Raw genomic sequence first — 18345 nt, 5'->3', positions numbered from 1 at the left:
GGCAAGCTGCAGGTGCCACAGACTACAGTACCCATACTGCCTTTCTTCAGATCCAGGGCGAGGGGAGAGGTGAGCGACCCAAGCAGGGGTGGAGTGGAACCAATGATAAGAATACGCGCACCATTGACTGGAACAAGCAGCAGTGAAGCGTGCGTTTTGATATGTCGGACCCGGTGGCACAGGCCTTGCAACCCCGGCTACATCAAGCTCAGTCTGGTGGGACTGCTGGGTCAAACGCTGCTGCGGTGGGATCTGGATCGGGGAACAGTGACCCAGTCAGGCCAGGTCTTAGCCAACAACAGCGGGCGAGTCAGAAAAAAGCCCAAGTCAGAGCTTTTCCACGGGCGAAAAAGCTCGAGAAACTCGGCGTCTTCTCCGCTTGCAAGGTAGCTAGCTAGCTAACGTTAGCTATATGGCTAGGCTAGCTAACGTTAGCTATATGGCTAGGCTAGCTAACTAGCCATTTCCCCTACTGGTATAACAGTCTCAACAAACGGAAACAAAACACCATTTGTATTTGGTTTCTAACATGCAACAATAGCCTTCATAAATGTATATGGCGTAGCCAACGTTACTGTCAAGAATATAGTTAGCAACAGCAAGGTTAACCAACTTTGCTAACTAAGACAGCCAACGAGCATGAATCTGCTTTATGGTGCTAGTGTGGGGATTCTGATTTACTTTCCTCTTCTTTTTTTTTTTTTTAGGCTAGTGACACATGCAAGTGCAATGGCTGGAAGAATCCACAACCGCCGACTGCCACCCGAAGTATGGATTTACAGCAACAAGCGGCCAGCCTTAGCGAGTCCTGCCGCAGCTGCGGGCATGCCCTGGGTAGGCTGCCTTTATGACTCAACACTAGTTTGAAGGATAGATACGCTCCATGATCACACTGAACCTAATGTCATCAATACACATCATAGATATAGAATCTGTATGCTATTCCATAATAGCAATAATTATAATATGAATTGCACAATGTAGGTTTCAGTCTCATATCTTTATTGAGTGAGTAGTAAAATACTTAGATATCCTCCCTTTTTAAAGGGGAAATCAGCAGTTGCTACATCCATTTGTGTTCTTATACATTTAATTTAAATGTTTTATGTCACCTTTATTTAACCAGGTAGGCTAGTTGAGAACTAGTTCTCATTTACAACTGAGACCTGGCCAAGATAAAACAAAGCAGTGCTTCTACACCTGCATTGCTTGCTGTTTGGGGTTTTAGGCTGGGTTTCTGTACAGCACTTTGAGATATCAGCTGATGTACGAAGGGCTATATAAATACATTTGATTTGATTTGACACAAACAACAACACATGGAATTAACAAACATACAGTCAACACAATAGAACACGTCTATGTACAGTGTGTGCAAATGAGGTAAGATCAGGGAGGTAAGGCAATAAATAGGCCACGGTGGTGAAGAAATTACAATTTAGCAATTAAACACTGGAGTGATAGATGTGCAGAAGATGAATGTTCAAGTGGAGATACTGGGGTGCAAAGGAGCAAAAAAATATTTAAAAAGAAAATAATAACAGTATGGGAATAAAGTAGTTGGTTGGACTATTTACAGATGGGCTATGTACAGGTGCAGTGATCTGTGAGCTGCTCTGACAGCTGGTGCTTAAATTTAGTGAGGGAAGCTATGAGTCTCCAGCTTCAGTGATTTTTGCCATTCGTTCCAGTCATTGGCAGCAGAACTGGAAGGAAAGGCAGCCAAAGGAGGAATTGGCTTTGGGGTCACCAGTGAAATATACCTGCTGGAGTGCGTGCTATGGGTGGATGCTGCTATAGTGACCAGTAAGCTGAGATAAGACAGGGCTTTACCTAGCAAAGACTTCTAGATGACCTGGAGCCAGTGGGTTTGGTGACGAATAGGAAGCGAGGGCCAGCCAACGAGAGCATACATGTCGCGGTGGTGGGTAGTATATGGGGCTTTGGTGACAAAACGGATGGCACTGTGATAGACTGCATCCAATTGGTTGAGTAGAGTGTTGGAGGCTATTTTGTAAATGACATGGCTGAAGTCAAGGATCGGTAGGATACCCTCGTAAAACTGACTATGTTTGGCAGCATGAGTGAAGGATGCTTTATTTCGAAATAGGAAGCCGATTCTAGATTTAATTTTGGATTGGAGATGCTTAATGTGAGTCTGGAAGGAGAGTTTACGTTCTAACCAGACACCTAGGTATTTGTAATTGTCCACATATTCTAAGTCAGAACCGTCTAGAGTAGTGATGCTGTACGGGCGGGCAGGTGCGGGCAGCGATCGGTTGAAGAGCATGCATTTAGTTTTACTTACATTTAAGAGCAGTTGGAGGCCACAGAAGGAGAGTTGTATGGCATTGAAGCTCGTCTGGAGGTCAGTTAACACAGTGTCCAAAGAAGGGCCAGAAGTTTACAGATTGGTGTCGTCTGCGTAGAGGTGGATTAGAGAATCACCATCGGCAAGAGTGACATCATTGATGTATACAGAGAAAAGAGTCGGGCCAAGATTTGAACCCTGTGGCACACCCATGAGACTGCCAGAGGTCCGGACAACAGGCCCTCCAATTTGACACACTGAACTCTGTCTGAGTCGTAGTTGGTGAACCAGGCGAGTCAGTCATTTGAAAAACCAAGGCTGTTGAGACTGCGGTGATTGACAGAGTCGAAAGCCTTGGCCAGGTCGATGAATACAGCTGCACAGTATTGTCTCATATCGATGGCAGTTATGATATTGTTTAGGACCTTGAGCGTGGCTGAGGTGCACCAGTGACCAGCCCAGAAACCAGATTGCATAGCGGAGAAGGTACGGTGGGATTCGTAACGGTCTGTGATCTGTTTGTTAACTTGGCTTTCGAAGACCTTGAAGACCTATTGATTCTTGAAGAATATAACTTGTGTTTGCGTAATGAGCTTAGTTCAACCGTCGTACCCCATCAGAACCCAAAATAGCAGTTTGTTTGTATTTTATGTTTATTTATTTAACCTTTATTTAACTAGGTAAGTCAGTTAAGAACAAATTCTTATTTACGGTGATGGCCTACCAAAAGGCCTGCTGGGATGGGGATTAAAAATACATTAAATAAAAATAAAGGACAAAACACACATTACAACAAGAGAGACAACACAACACTACATAAAGAGAGACCTAAGACAACAACAACAGCATGGCAGCAACACAACATGACAACGGCACAACGTGGTAGCAGCACAAAACAGGGTACAAACATTATTGGCCACAGACAACAGCACAAAGGGCAAGAAGGTAGAGACAACAATACATCACTCGAAGCAGACACCAGCTGTCAGTAAGAGTGTCCATGATTGAGTCTTTGAATGAAGAGATTGAGATAAAACTGTCCAGTTTGAGTGTTTGTTGCAGCTCGTTCCAGTCGCTGCTAGCTGCAGCGAACTGAAAAGAGCAGCGACCCAGGAATGTGTGTGCTTTGGGGACCTTTAACAGAATGTGACTGGCAGAACGGGTGTTGTATGTGGAGGATGACGGATGCAGTAGGTATCTCAGATAGGAGGGAGTGAGGCCTAAGAGGGTTTTATAAATAAGCATAAACCAGTGGGTCTTGCGACGGGTATACAGATATGACCAGTTTACAGAAGAGTATAGAGTGCAGTGATGTGTCCTATAAGGAGCATTGGTGGCAAATCTGATGGCCAAATGGTAAAGAACATCTAGCCGCTCGAGAGCACCTTTACCTGCCGATCTATAAATTACATCTTGCTTGGTTAGGATGGTACACCGAATCAGGGTTTGTTGAGCAGCTGGGGTGAAAGAGGAGCGATTACGATAGAGGACTTCTAGAACTTCAGCCTGCAGCTCTGATAAGTGCTGAGAGAAGGACAGTGTACCGTCTAGCCTTACTCCCAAGTACTTGTATGAGGTGAAACGATGTAGAGCCTAAAAACATGGGTAAAACTATCATTCTAATACCACGGATGGTCAGTCCTTGCATCCGTAGCTCTGTCTATGAATTTGAGAGTCGTTACGTTTCTCCGGCCCCATTCCTCAACTTTTTGAGGGGGTCCTCAGTCATTGTTTCAACTGCTGATTGACGCTTTAAGAGGCTGATCTGTTATTGAACCCCTCCTGTGCAGCGGCCCATGTGTCCCACCTGGAGAACGTGTCAGAGGAGGAGATCAACCGGCTGCTGGGCATGGTGGTGGATGTGGAGAACCTCTTTATGTCTGTGCACAAGGAGGAGGACACGGACACCAAGCAGGTTTACTTCTACCTCTTCAAGGTATGAAATCACCCCCCCCCTCCTTTCCAACCAGCCAGACAAGTGTAGATGGCCATAACCTCTACTTTTCTCGCTTAGCACATATTGACCCTCTCTCTCTGTTGGTCTCTACCCCCCTCCCCCCCAGCTGCTGAGAAAATGCATCTTGCAGATGAGTCAGCCGATAGTGGAGGGATCATTGGGGAGTCCCCCCTTTCAGAAACCCAACATTGAGCAGGTAGTAACAGTCTCCTTCCTACCTGTTTCTCAAGCTGTTCTGTCCTTCTTCCCCCAACGGTAAAGTACTTTTTGTACACGTTTGTTTTATTTTGTTCCTCAGGGAGTGTTGAACTTCGTTCAGTACAAATTCAGCCACCTGGCACCCAGAGAGAGGCAGACGATGTTTGAGCTCTCCAAGATGTTCCTCCTGTGTCTCAACTACTGGAAGCTGGAGACTCCCACACAGTTCCGCCAGCGGTCCCAGAAGGATGATGGCACAGCCTACAAAGTGGACTACACCAGGTGTGTGTGTGTGTGTGTGTGTGTGAGCCATGTGTTGTGGAAAATAAATATTTTTTAATTTGCAGCGTATTGCATCTTGCTTTTTTGATATTGTTGTATTGCATCTGGTTTATTTTCTGTTCATGTGGAGGTCTCACTGCAGTCTGCTCATTTTGTTCCCATCAATAGTGACTCACAACTACTGTAATCTAATCTGTGTCTTGTTTCCCAGGTGGCTATGCTACTGCCATGTCCCCCAGAGTAACGACAGCCTGCCGCGCTATGAGACCACCCAGGTGTTTGGCCGCAGTCTGCTCAAGTCAATCTTCACCGTGACGCGCCGCCAGCTCCTGGAGAAGTTCCGAGTGGAGAAGGACAAGCTCCTCCCAGAGAAACGCACACTCATCCTCACACACTTTCCCAAGTACGTGGTGTGCAACCAATCTGTAGTAATCCGCTTGGAAAGTTGATACTTATTGTGGTTTCTCCCTCGAGTTACAACCAAACCAAGATTCTGGAGTGAGTGAGATGGATGCTGTGTATCTGTGCCTTGTAACAAAGGGTTTGTTTACCAGGTTTCTGTCTATGCTAGAGGAGGAGATCTATGGGGAAAACTCTCCCATCTGGGAGGCTGACTTCACCATGCCTGCCTCCGAGGGGGGCCAGCTGGGTCACCAGTTAGGTGAGGGGCACCTAACAACTAAATAAGTGGTTCTCATAAGATCCAAAAAGGCACTTATAGGTTGTACAACATGTAATGTATGATTTCCTGCTCTCCATTTTCAATCATTCTGTCTGGTTTCGGTCATTGTGCTGTGTTTCTGATCATGGCAGTGATCAGCCCTGCTGCAGTGTCGGGCTCGCCCTCCTTCTCTAAAGGCAACAGTGGCCCTTCGCTAGGCAGTCTGGGGCTGGACTCTGGCGTGGCCGAGCCCATAACAGGTCAGTAACTCTGGCAACCCCGCCAAGCTAACTTTTTGCTTTGCACCAGGTGTGAAGTAATAGCTGACGTTTGTTTTTTTTAATGTCATATCTGTCCCACGTGAGAGATTTTATTTCCCATGCCTCTGTGGGATATAGCCTCACACATAAACAGCGTCTAAATGAATGGTGGTTGTACTGTCTCTCCTCAGGAGAGAAGAGGAAGCTTCCAGAAGTTCTGACCCTGGAGGATGCTAAGAGGATCAGAGTGATGGGAGACATCCCGATGGAGTTGGTCAACGAGGTGATGATGACCATCACTGACCCGGCTGCCATGTTGGGCCCAGAGGTGAGTTCTTCCCAAGACCGAGACTCATCATTTAATGTCCTTTCGCCAGTGCAACATGGATATTTACGTTGATGTTTTATCTAGTCTTAACATCTAAGTATGGAAACGGGATGTTTGTTCGAAGGAATATAATTAATTGACTGTGTCGACCATCACTGTCACACTCTGCTAGACGAGTCTGCTGTCTGCCAATGCTGCTCGTGATGAGACAGCCAGGTTAGAGGAGAGGCGGGGCATCATAGAGTTCCATGTCATAGGGAACTCCCTTTCCCAGAAGTCCAACAAGAAGATTCTGATGTGGCTGGTGGGCTTGCAGAACGTCTTCTCCCACCAGCTGCCTCGCATGCCCAAAGAGTACATCACACGCCTCGTGTTTGACCCGTACGTAGACATTTGAACGGTGTCTCTCACCTGTACCCCGTCTTCAGCCAATCCTCTTGAAATGAACTTTTTGTGACCCTTTCTCCCCCGCTGCCTTGGACCGTTCTCTGTCCAGGAAGCACAAGACGCTGGCCCTAATCAAAGATGGCCGTGTCATCGGGGGGATATGTTTCAGGATGTTCCCCACCCAGGGCTTCACTGAGATCGTCTTCTGTGCCGTCACATCCAACGAGCAAGTCAAGGTATGGACGCGCCTCTCCATTACATACAACAGCAAAAATACTGGAATGAATTACCTGGGTAAGTTGGACTTAATGGCTTGTTATTGGACTTTATTGGAGTTTGAATGCATGTTGGACAAAGAGCCCAACATTTCCCCCTGATTGTTTGCCATTGTGGTTTCAGGGCTACGGTACTCACCTGATGAACCACCTAAAGGAGTACCACATCAAGCACAGCATCCTGTACTTCCTCACCTACGCTGATGAGTACGCCATTGGCTACTTCAAGAAGCAGGTATGGTATAGGATGATAACATGTACCTCCCTCTCTTCCTCACCTCTCCTTTGACCTCTCTCCTCTGGCTCTTTTTGCCATTGCAGGGTTTTTCCAAAGACATCAAAGTGACTAAGAGTCGTTACCTTGGTTACATCAAGGACTACGAGGGGGCTACCCTCATGGAGTGTGAGCTGAATCCCAGAATCCCCTACACGGAGCTCTCTCATATCATCAAGAGGCAGAAAGAGGTGAGAGGACTCTCTGTAGGAAGTCCTCACATTGTGGGGCACACAGGTTGAGGTGAATGTCAGTGGACGGTTATGCATCTCTGTACCTTTCTCCATCTGTTGATGAAAGGACAGTGTTAATGTCCATGTTGGTGTGTTTTTAGTCAACATGTCCCTGTGTTTCCATGACTGGTCAGATCATTAAGAAGCTGATTGAGAGGAAGCAGAGCCAGATCAGGAAGGTATACCCAGGACTCACCTGCTTCAAAGAGGGGGTACGGCAGATCCCTGTGGAGAGCATCCCTGGCATCAGTAAGTGGCTGTGGGTCCTTCTAATACCTTGTTCAGGGTATAGACTATTAATGCCTTGTCCGATGTCATGGTTTAGTGATTTTTTTTCTCCCTAGGGGAGACAGGCTGGAAGCCCAGTGCAAAGGAGAAAGTGTAAGCTGAATGTTTGGTCTATCATGAAATTTAAAAAATGATGTGCAGTGTTGTCATAAAAGAACTGGCAGCCTTTACAATCACACTCATGTCATTGAATTCATATATTATGACCTATCCTGTCTTGTAGGAAAGAGTTAAAAGACCCTGACGTTTTGTACAACATGCTGAAGAATCTCCTGGCCCAGGTCAAGGTAAAACACTGACACGCACCGATACAACCCAGTGTTCAACCTCAGGAGTGGTCAGACGGGTCTGCATCCCAAATGGCAGCCTATTCCCTATATAATCCCTGATCAAAGGCCTCCCGAGTGGTGCGGCGGTCTAAGGCATTGCATCACAGTGCTTGCTGTGTCACTACATATCCTGGTTCGATTCCAAGCTGTGTCGCAGCCGGCCGCGAATGGGGAGACCCATGAGGCGGCGCACAATTGGCCCAGCGTCGTCCGGGTTAGGGGAGGGTTTGGCCGGCCCGGGATGTCCTTGTCTCATCGCGCTCTAGCAAGTCGTGTGGCGGGCCGGGCGCAGTACACGGTCGCCAGGTGTACGGTGTTTCCTCCGACACATTGGTGCGGCTGGCTTCCGGGTTAAGTGGGCGTTGTGTCAAAAAGTAATGCGGCTTGGTGGGGTTGTGTTTCGGGGGACGCACAGCTCTCGACCTTCGCCTCTCCCGAGTCCGCGTGGAAGTTGTAGCGATGGGACAAGACTGTAACTACCAATTGGATTCCATCAAATTGGGGAGTAAAAAGGGGGTAAAAAAAAACATCCCTGATCGAAAGTAGTACACTCAGTAGGGAATAGGGGACCATTTGGGATTCAGACTGAAAGTCCTAACAACGGTGTGGTTGTGTTCCTATCCCAGACTCACCCTGATGCCTGGCCCTTCATGGAGCCTGTGAAAAAGACTGAGGCTCCAGACTACTACGAGATCATACGCTTCCCCATTGGTGAGTATATCATCTGCTCATTATTCCCTGGCTTGTTTATATGTCCCAGCCATGACAATTATCCAGCTCTTTGAACTCATTTTGATATTAAAATAGGGAAAAAAGCATTCCATGTTTCACCAACTCGATGCGCTTTTAATTGTTAGTCTGTCTGGATATGCCGTTAAACCCGCTGAAGGAATATTTCAAATATAACCTACGTGTCTCCCTCTCCTCTCTCCCTCCTTCCTGTAGATCTGAAGACTATGACGGAGAGGCTGAAGAACAGATACTATGTGACCAAGAAGCTGTTCATAGCAGACCTGCAGCGCGTCATTACCAACTGCCGTGAATACAACCCCCCGGACAGCGAGTACTGCAAGTGTGCCAACACCCTGGAGAAGTTCTTCTACTTTAAGCTGAAGGAAGGGGGCTTGATCGAGAAGTGAAGCTAGGGTCACAGGGTCACCATGCACGACGGCCCCACTGCGGAACAGCAGGAAGGAGCGCTCGTGGACACTCACTCACGCACGCACACACTGTCTTGTGATGACATCGTCAGGGGGTCACTGCTAGCCATATTCCAACCCTTTTCCCCCCTCGTCTTTTCTTTTAGGAAGCCTTTATTAATGGCAGTGTGTGTTTATGCATGTTTATATTACTGGTGGTCGAAGGGAACAGTGGAGTAAAACAACACATTCGTGGAGGTAATTGGAAAGGCTCTATGGGCGAGGTTAAGTTTGTTAATGTGTCGAAATGACTCCATCAATCTCTCACTCTCTGTTTGTTTGTCTGTCTCCCTCTATCCCCGTCTCACTACCCCTCTGTAGTATAGAATCTCTCTGTGTGTTGCCGTCTCATTCTGGTTTCATCCTTGCTCTAAGTGACACATAGAAGGAGCTGTAACGTATTCCTGTGCCTAAACGGCTGGTCCCACAGCAGATCATGTCACACTTTCCACATAGGTTACGTTCAAATTACAGGACGGCATTTTCACGGGATTGTTTCTCAATCGGGATGAAATAATGCCCGCTTAGACATTGACACTCGCAGCTCCTCCAGATGGGAGTTGTATTTTTTGGTACTGTCGTGGAAACGTGAGTAGGGTGCGGGAGGACCTACGCCGTTGTTGCCTTCCTGTACTGACATACACTTGAAAAGAGGCCCAGTAGACCTTGGAGGGTAGAAACACAAGACGAGAAATGTTCCGACTCGCATTGTCAAAGTCCGGTCGCAGTCACAGATAATGTCCGCGTTGCAGGCTGACTACGTCGCAGACGCCTGCCACACCTCACAAGGCCCCGGATAGCTATTTAACCATTTAACCACGTCATGTAACAGGACACGCTAACCATCGGTTGATACAATGTGACAACTGAAATGTAGTCAGCCTGAAGCGTGACCATAGATATCCCTGTCTGACATTGCCTTATGTTGGATTTGGCATCATGTGATTGGTCAGTAGCAAAACTTCCAACTTTCCTATACGTTTCATCTTCATGGTTGCCCTCGAATAATTTCCCGACAACTACTGTATGTTGAACTTTGTATTTATTTATTATTTCACCTGAACGGTATAATGAAAACCTACCGCTACATTTGAAGATACTTAGGCCTAATGTTAGTGTAGTCGTCAATACTGTTCTTTTCCCATTCTCTTCTGGGCCAGTATGGCCATGTCACTGATCTCAAACATGGTTGTTTTTCTTGGGGAAATATCAGAGATGGCGTATTAATGTGTCATTGTTGTTTTAATGGTGTTGCCTGATCTGAGGGTAGTCTCTGGTATCCCAGACCAAGGGCGGCAACAGGAGCGTTGTTAATGTGGGAGCCAACCCGTCTGCCTCGGGAGACTACTCTGAGGGTTACTGGCTACCCTTTTGTTTAGGTTTCTGTTCGTCCTAGAAATAACCTGTTTCTGATGGAAGCACAGGATCCAACCACAGTGGTAAACATGACCGTTCGGTTTGTCAGTATTTCGCTGAAAGGCCATAGAGCCCCTGTCAATACAGTATGTGGGTGATGCACAGCACTTACCCTCCCTGCTGGTTCTGTCTCTTCTATGGTGGATATGCATTGTGTTAATGTGATAATGGCTGACAAACACACAAAAAACAAGTGTCTGGTTTGGTGTTCACTCCATACTCACAAGCAGTATCGCATGATGGAGAACTATAATCTGCATCCATTTCTGTTGTGTTGTTACTGAGATGGCCACGGCTATTCACACACACCCACTTCTTGTTCATGGTCGGTGTCTGATTGTCTGCCTCTTGAGATGCCTTTGGTTCTCTGCTATTTTGTAAAACGTTTTGGGGGGAATTGACTGGTCTGTGCTGGGGTGGTTGAGTATTCCACTGAACTGTTGTGTGTGTGTGTGTGTTTGTACTTGAATCATGACTAGCTTTGAGCAACTAAAGTGATGTCAATGTTTCTTTATTCAGGGTTGTCAGTTATGTATCTCTCAATCTACCTATGTATGCTGCATTACGATTCTGAAAATACTCTGTGAGTGAAATGTAAAAATATTAGCACGGCTACAGTTTCTTTTAGTTATATGGTTTGAAGAGCTCTTTACTGTAATATTGTTCATGAAAATAAAGTTTTTATAGTCAAATTTATCTGTGCTTATTATCTTATAAGATGGCAACTAGTTTCAGTAAACACGTTTTTTTTATGTTCCAGTAACCACGCAGTGTTGTTTAGTAGGTTTGACCATAAGGTTTATTCAGGCTGTTTTAAATGCCTGAAGACATGCTCTACTTGTGTTCTCATGGTGTCTTCCAGTTTTGTTCTCCTGATGTCACAACTGGTAAGAATGGGGCCCATTAAGGGCTCTGAGTGCTTTGTCAGGCTGACAGAAATCTGCAACAGATTTCTCCTGGACTGCAGATAGTTTCAGACATACCAGTCCCTCTCTGTACAATGCCACTAGATTAACACATCTGCAGTTTGGTAGATTTCATATCTGATACGGCTCCTTACGTGTATTGATAATCCCTATTGATATCCCTACAACTCTTCTACTATAACTTTAACTATAATTCACATCCTTGTGTCACTTCTTTTACTTAGACATACTTTGTTGGCCCTCAAGAACTCCCTTGAATGGGACCCCCTCTTCACATGAGACAGAAGTGCTTTTGGTTTTGTTTTTCTGTTTGGGTGTCGGTGGGGTGGAAATGTATCAGTGAAAACCCCTCTGTAACCTGGCCACAATGGACCATGGACATTGTCTGCTGCTGATCCAAAACATAGAGCTGCTTCAGAAACACTTGGTGAGCTGAGTTTGAAATTGGCTTGACTTCATCTGTAGCTGACTGCCACAAATGGTAGTCATACTGTAGGGACATTTGCAGTGTGTATTGCATTTCAGTTTAAAAATAGCCTTGTGGTGCACTGCCTTTAGTCAAAGTGTTTTTATTTCTAAGGACAAGGAGTTGTGTGTGTGGACCAATAGACCAGTAGGATGGCAGACTTTGGGCTGTATGAGTACCAGGAGGAAGTGGTTCAACGGGCTCTACGGGGGGAGAACATCATCATCTGGCTGCCCACCGGAGGAGGAAAGACACGGGCTGCTGTGTATGTGGCCAAAAATCATCTGGAGAATAACCCTGGAGCAAAGGTGGCTGTGCTGGTCAACATGGTAGGTAGGTAGGGAGGGGTTACGAGAGCTTTGGGCCGATTTAGCAGATGTTTCAGAGTAACTGGCCAGGTAACTGACCCATCTGTGTAATTGTATCTAGGTAGTATTAGTATAGGTGTGTTAATTCTATACAAAAATAGAAAATAAAGGTTCCACTACTCCCGGGGAAACCATGGCTAACTGTTGTTGACGTTATGTTTTCCAGGTTCATTTGGTTGAACAACACTACAACAAAGAGTTCAAACCCTACCTGGGTCGGGACTATAGCCTGGTGTCTATCAGTGGGGACTGTGACCAGAAAGACTTCTTTGGCTGCGAGGTCAAGAACTCTGACCTGGTCATCTGTACAGCACAGATACTGGAGAATGCCCTGACCAACCAGGAGGAGGGAAAACATGTCGAGCTTTCACGTGAGTGGCTGCTCTGCCTCCTTCCACATATTGCTGTGAGGTGTGTGTGTGTGTGTGTGTAGCACACACTACTTGTTACTGATTATTTAGAAGTGAGGTTGTTGGCTCCCAGGCTTTGTTCAACTGTGCACCAGTAGCCCTTGGTATCAATCCCAATTGACAGACACTTCACGATAAGGAGTATGTTGAAATATTATACAGTAAAACCATTGGATTCCATTGAGTTCACAATACCATTGTGCTCCTTTTTCCCAACCATAGAGTTCACTCTGCTGATCATTGATGAGTGCCACCACACTCATAAGGAGGGTGTCTACAACAAGATAATGGGGCGCTACGTGGCACAGAAGCTGAAGGGGAGAGACGGCTGCCGCAGATCCTGGGCCTCACTGCCTCTCCTGGGACAGGGGGAGCCAAGAGCATCAAAGGAGCTGTGGACCATGTGCTGCAGGTCAGTTTCTCTCTCTCTCTCTCTCTCTGGTGGTCTTTACATGCTATTTATTCAGCCCAAACTTTCATCCTGAGTAATAAAACGAACAATGTCCCTCATCGAACCCTTTACATTCACCCTTTACATTTAGCTCATTTCGTAATTTATGGCCTTCAGATTTGTGCCAACCTGGACTCAGTGATTGTGTCCTCCAAAGTGTATGCCCCTGAGCTGAAGAAAAAGGTCCCCAGACCCAGGAAAAGGTTTGACATCGTTGACAGAAGACCTCAGGTGAGTTCAATTCTGTTCTGTAAACATAGAGCCTTTGAACTTGAGAGCTGTATTGGTTTGAATTCAACAAACTCCTGTTGTTTTGTCTCAGGACCCATTTGGGGATCACCTGAAGTTCATGATGCAGTTTATCCATGACTTCATGGCCTTAGGGCCTGACTTTCCTGCCAAGGAGTTTGGCACGCAGGAGTACGAGGCAGATGTGGTGATTCTGGAGAAGAAGGGTAAATCATCCTCTCAGTATGAATTAATACCACATTATAGAACCTAAGCATAGGAACTATTTTCATGCACCAAATCACACAAGGAACCTTCCTCAGTCAATGTCATAGTTTTGAATACTGTATTAAAACCTATTTTGGATGTGTGTTTCCTGGTGTAGGTGTGACAGACAGGAACAGACTGCTGGCCCAGTGTGCTCTCCACCTGCGTCAGTACAACAACGCCCTGCTCATCAACGACACTGTGCGCATGGTGGATGCCTTTAGGGTCCTGGAGTCCTACTATAGTACCAAGACCTCCACCGCCACGGATGGAACCAACTTCTTCCTGCTTGGGCTCTACCAGGGTGAGAACCCGCAATTCCCTTGGAACAATCTCTCTGACCTTCTCACATAATGTATGCGTGTGATTTTCTCTGGAATGTTAACGGTATACGAAGTTCAACTTCTGAACATTGATAGTCATTGTTCTGTTCCTCAACAGAGAACGAGGTGGAGCTGAGGAAACTGGCAGGCGATGCCCGGTTTGAAAACCCTAAGATGGGGAAGCTTCAGAACACCCTGCTGGAGCAGTTTGACCAGGGTGAATACTCCAGAGGCATCCTGTTCTCCAAGACCCGTAAAAGCACCCACTGCTTGTATGACTGGGTGTCCAACAACCCAGCACTGCAGCGTGCTGGTATCAGGGCAGCCATTCTGACTGGCGCTGGCAATGGCACCAATTACATGACCCAGGTAACTTGACATTAAACGCAGTCAGAACTTTTGGAGATATAGCAAAGTGGGTTGGAAAGTGCGAAGACCTGTGTTATACCAACAACTGACCTCTGTTTGTGTGTCTCTGTGGGTGCGCTTATAGAATGAGCAGAAGGACACAATCCGCAACTTCCGCCTGGGCTCCCTCAACCTCCTGATCTCCACCAGCGTAGCCGAGGAGGGCCTGGACATCCCAGAATGCAACCTGGTTGTGCGCTACGGGCTGCTGACCAATGAGATCGCACAACAGCAGGCCAGTGGCCGGGCTCGGGCGAGTGACAGCGTTTACTCTGTGGTGGCCCAGGCGGGGGGGGCGGAGGTGCGTCGGGAACTCCTCAATGAATGTCTGGAGGACTTGACTGGCAGGGCCATCGGCGAAGTGCAGAGGATGGAGCCCAGGGAGTTCCAAATGAAGGTAAGGTGATTCCTCATGGTGGTGAGGCTGGTATCTTTCTCTATGTTCTACCCTTGCATGTCTCTAATCTCTTTGGGAAAAAGGACAGACCTACACTCACTCACTTTGCTTTTTTCATGTATATGCCTTTTGAACCAGGCACCAAAAAGATTTTTGTTACTACAAACTTTTGAGTTGAGCACTCCCGTTCCTCATTATCTAATCTTGTTTTTACTTGATTTCTTCTCTCTCTGCCTCCACTATTAGATCACTGATCTCCAGACAGAAGCCATGTTGACCAGACAGTTGGCAGAACAGTTGAAGATCAAGAAGAGGAGTCGTTTCAGTGCTGCTACGGTTCAGCTCTCGTGTCGAGGCTGTTTTGTGCCCGTGGCCTTCGGCAATGACATTAAAGTAATTGAAAATGCACACCATGTCAACATCAACCCGGACTTTGAGTAAGTTGTGTTTCTCTCATGTCTGTCCTGATACTGATCACAAGACTTATTGGTCCACATTGCAAGGCTAAAAGAGCACATGTTTGAAGTGGTTTTGCATCAGTGTGTATGAGGAGGTAACCTGTGCATGTGTGTTTGTTTTCAGGAAGTACTATAAGACCGGTGAGCAGCCCGCGCTGAAGACTTTCGAGGACTGGGAGCCAGGCCGTGTGATCAGCTGTGCTGCCTGTGGCAAGGTGAGGTTGACTTTTAATCTATAGCTTTTTATTTTAGGCCAAGACTGCGGATCCGTAGGCATATATTTTGCCTAGTGGCGTGCGCTGTTGAGGTTGTGGACACATGAGAGAGAAATGCAGCCATTCACACAATCATCCTAAAACCTGAGGTGGTGTTTTTTGTCTTACAGTAATGTTATGCTATTACACTGAGTGTCCAAAACATTATGAACACCTGCTCCTTCCATGACATCGACTGACCAGGGGAATTCAGGTGAAAGTTACGACCCCTTATTGATGTCACTCATTAAATCCACTTCAATCAGTGTAGACGAAAGGGAGGAGACATGTTAAATAATGATTTTTAAGCATTGAATGTGTGCCATTCAGAGGTGAATGGGAAAAACTAAAGATTTCAGTGCCTTTGAAGGGGGTATGGTACTAGGTGCCAGGTGCACCGGTTTGTGTGTGTAAAGAACTGCAACGCTGCTGGGTTTTTCACACTCAACAGTTTCCTGTGTGTATAAAGAATGGTGCACCACCCAAAGGACATCCAGCCAGCTTTACATAACCGTGGGATGTATTGGAGTCAACATGGGCCAGCATCCCTGTGGAACCCTTTCGACTCCTTGTAGAGTCCATGCCCCGACAAATTGAGGCTGTTCTGAGGACAAAAAGGGGGTGCAACACAATATTAGGAAGGTGTTCCTAATGTTTTGTACACTGTGTATATTCAGTTCTGCTATGTACAATACTATCATTATGTCATCTTGCAGACATTGATTCAGCTTTATTAAACGAGCACCATTTACCAGAGTAGCCTGTTCTATACGATAAGAACAGAGACTGTACGTAAGTACAGAATCCAGCACATGCGCAGAAACTTCGGAAACCTTTAGCCCCCGGGAAGAAAGGTCCATTTAAAGTTGGACCAGCAGCCATTCCGTTTATCTTATGGTGCTAGGATTATTCTATTGTCTTTTAACATGCTTATATATGGAAATCTTCATCAGTATATTTGTTTATGTATTTCAATCTGAACAGCAATGGGGAAGGGAAATGGTATATAAGGAGATTGCCCTGCTGCCCATTCTGGCCATCGGGAACTTTGCCATGGAGACTCCGGAGGGAAGAAAATTAGCCAACAAGTGGAAGAAAGTTGAGTTTACAGTGGAGGAGTTTAACTTCAGCATGTACTGTCAAAACAAATTCCCTAACATGTTGGATTGATCCGCTATTACACTGGAGGAAGGACTGTAACTGGGGGCTTTCATGGTGTTTCCACCTCGTACTGTTTTCACCTTTCCACTAACCTTCTCTTCCTTTCTCTCTCTGTCTGTCAGTCTGTGTTGCTTTAGTCTAGACTACCATTGTGTTACTTATGCATGATCCTGAAGTGTGTCATTGTCCTATTTTATATTTTATTTCACCTTTATTTAACCAGGTAGGCTAGTTGAGAACAAGTTCTCATTTACAACTGCGACCTGGCCAAGATGAAGCAAAGCAGTGCGTCACAAGCAACAACACAGAGTTACACATGGAACAAACAAACGGATGGCACTGTGATAGACTGCATCCAATTTGCTGAGTAGAGTGTTGGAGGCTATTTTGTAAATGACATTGCCGAAGTCAAGGATCGGTAGGATAGTCGGTTTTACGAGGGTATGTTTGGCAGCATGAGTGAAGGATGCTTTGTTGCGAAATAGGAAGCCAATTCTAGATTTAATTTAGGATTGGAGATGTTTAATGTGAGTCTGGAAGGAGAATTTACAGTCTAACCAGACACCTAGGTATTTGTAGTTGTCCACGTATTCTAAGTCAGAACCGTCTAGAGTAGTGATGCTGGACGGGCGGGCAGGTGCGGGCAGCAATCGGTTGAAGAGCATGCATTTAGTTTTACAGGGGGAGAGATGCAGTGCCTTGGGTATGGTTGGCCCTGTTAAATCATGTCTTGCCAGGCCTCCACACTGCTATAGGCAGTGTGACGCTGCAGTGTGCTAAAGCATGTTACACAATGGTCAGGGTTAGAATTAGTGCGTCAGCTTTGTTTATGCCCAAGGTCCTCTCTCCCCTCTTTCCCTCCCTCCCCCTCCCTCTCTCTCTCCTGGGTTTCTTCTGCTCCAGCGCAGCCAAGCACGCAGAAACATGTGAACTTAGCACCCCTGTTCTAACATGAACTCAAATTATCTGTTTTTCTATTTTTAGCAAAGTAGTATCAGCATGGTCCATATTTTGTCATGAATGTTATTTACTGTGAATCGGTACTGTCTTTGTTTTAGATTGAACCTGAAACTTATTCCCCTCGCCTGATACTCTTTGATATTTGATGCTACTTGATCATGTATGAAAAATGTTAAAATTGGGAATTCAATATATTCCACATGTGTACCATTTTATTGTGTGTTGATAAGGGTGTAGATTTCCTTGCCTAAATTAATGAAATGATCTACTGTAGTATTTTTTATTTATTCTTGATAAATAATTTGATATTATTTGTCTTTACATGTCTATATTGAATGTTATAAATGAAAAATAAAAGAACTAATAGATAATAGAAGTATATAGATCTTGCCTTCATTGTTGTCTTCATACACTCCACAAGATGGCGGTCTTAGCCTTCCAATGTCTACTTCCATACCTGCAGTAGAAGGAGCTCATGGTTTTAGATTCCCTCCTTCCCTAATCCGTGCCCTTAAGTTTAGTATGGGGAGAGATATTTCGTTTAGTATGGGGAGAGATATTTAGTTTAGTATGGGGAGAGATATTTAGTTTAGTATGGGGAGAGATATTTAGTTTAGTATGGGTAGAGATATTTAGTTTAGTGTGGGGAGAGATGTTTAGTATGGGGAGAGATATTTAGTTTAGTATGGGGAGAGATATTTAGTTTAGTGTGGGGAGAGATATTTAGTTTAGTGTGGGGAGAGATATTTAGTTTAGTGTGGGGAGAGATATTTAGTTTAGTATGGGGAGAGATATTTAGTTTAGTATGGGTATAGATATTTAGTTTAGTGTGGGGAGAGATATTTAGTTTAGTATGGGGAGAGATGTTTA

The 18345-nt window shown here is 45.7% G+C and overlaps 2 protein-coding genes across 2 annotated transcripts; both read left to right on the top strand.

Annotated features, from left to right (window-relative positions):
- Positions 1-34: 34 nt before the first annotated feature.
- LOC118365778 (histone acetyltransferase KAT2A) lies at positions 35-11094 on the top strand. The gene is made up of 18 exons (XM_052490878.1): positions 35-386; positions 708-834; positions 4102-4247; positions 4375-4464; positions 4567-4748; positions 4960-5151; positions 5303-5409; positions 5562-5669; positions 5861-5997; positions 6170-6378; positions 6494-6620; positions 6784-6894; positions 6981-7124; positions 7301-7415; positions 7511-7547; positions 7678-7741; positions 8410-8494; positions 8729-11094. The coding sequence occupies exons 1-18, from the start codon at positions 162-164 to the stop codon at positions 8920-8922; spliced, it is 2400 nt and encodes a 799-aa protein (XP_052346838.1). The 5' UTR covers positions 35-161; the 3' UTR covers positions 8923-11094.
- Positions 11095-11614: 520 nt separating this feature from the next.
- Positions 11615-17846, top strand: LOC118365264 (ATP-dependent RNA helicase DHX58). The gene is given in 13 exon segments (XM_052490879.1): positions 11615-11751; positions 11934-12119; positions 12325-12529; positions 12791-12883; positions 12886-12980; positions 13137-13250; positions 13342-13474; positions 13633-13818; positions 13956-14206; positions 14331-14642; positions 14889-15079; positions 15225-15315; positions 16339-17846. Coding segments are annotated over 13 exon segments (2103 nt in total). The 5' UTR covers positions 11615-11691; the 3' UTR covers positions 16525-17846.
- The last annotated feature ends 499 nt before the right edge of the window (positions 17847-18345 follow it).

Source organism: Oncorhynchus keta, chromosome 32, assembly GCF_023373465.1.
Source record: "Oncorhynchus keta strain PuntledgeMale-10-30-2019 chromosome 32, Oket_V2, whole genome shotgun sequence".
Classification (NCBI taxonomy): Eukaryota; Metazoa; Chordata; class Actinopteri; order Salmoniformes; family Salmonidae; genus Oncorhynchus; species Oncorhynchus keta.
The sequence above is the reverse complement of the archived record's forward strand: the minus strand, read 5'-3'. Positions and strand labels throughout refer to the sequence as shown.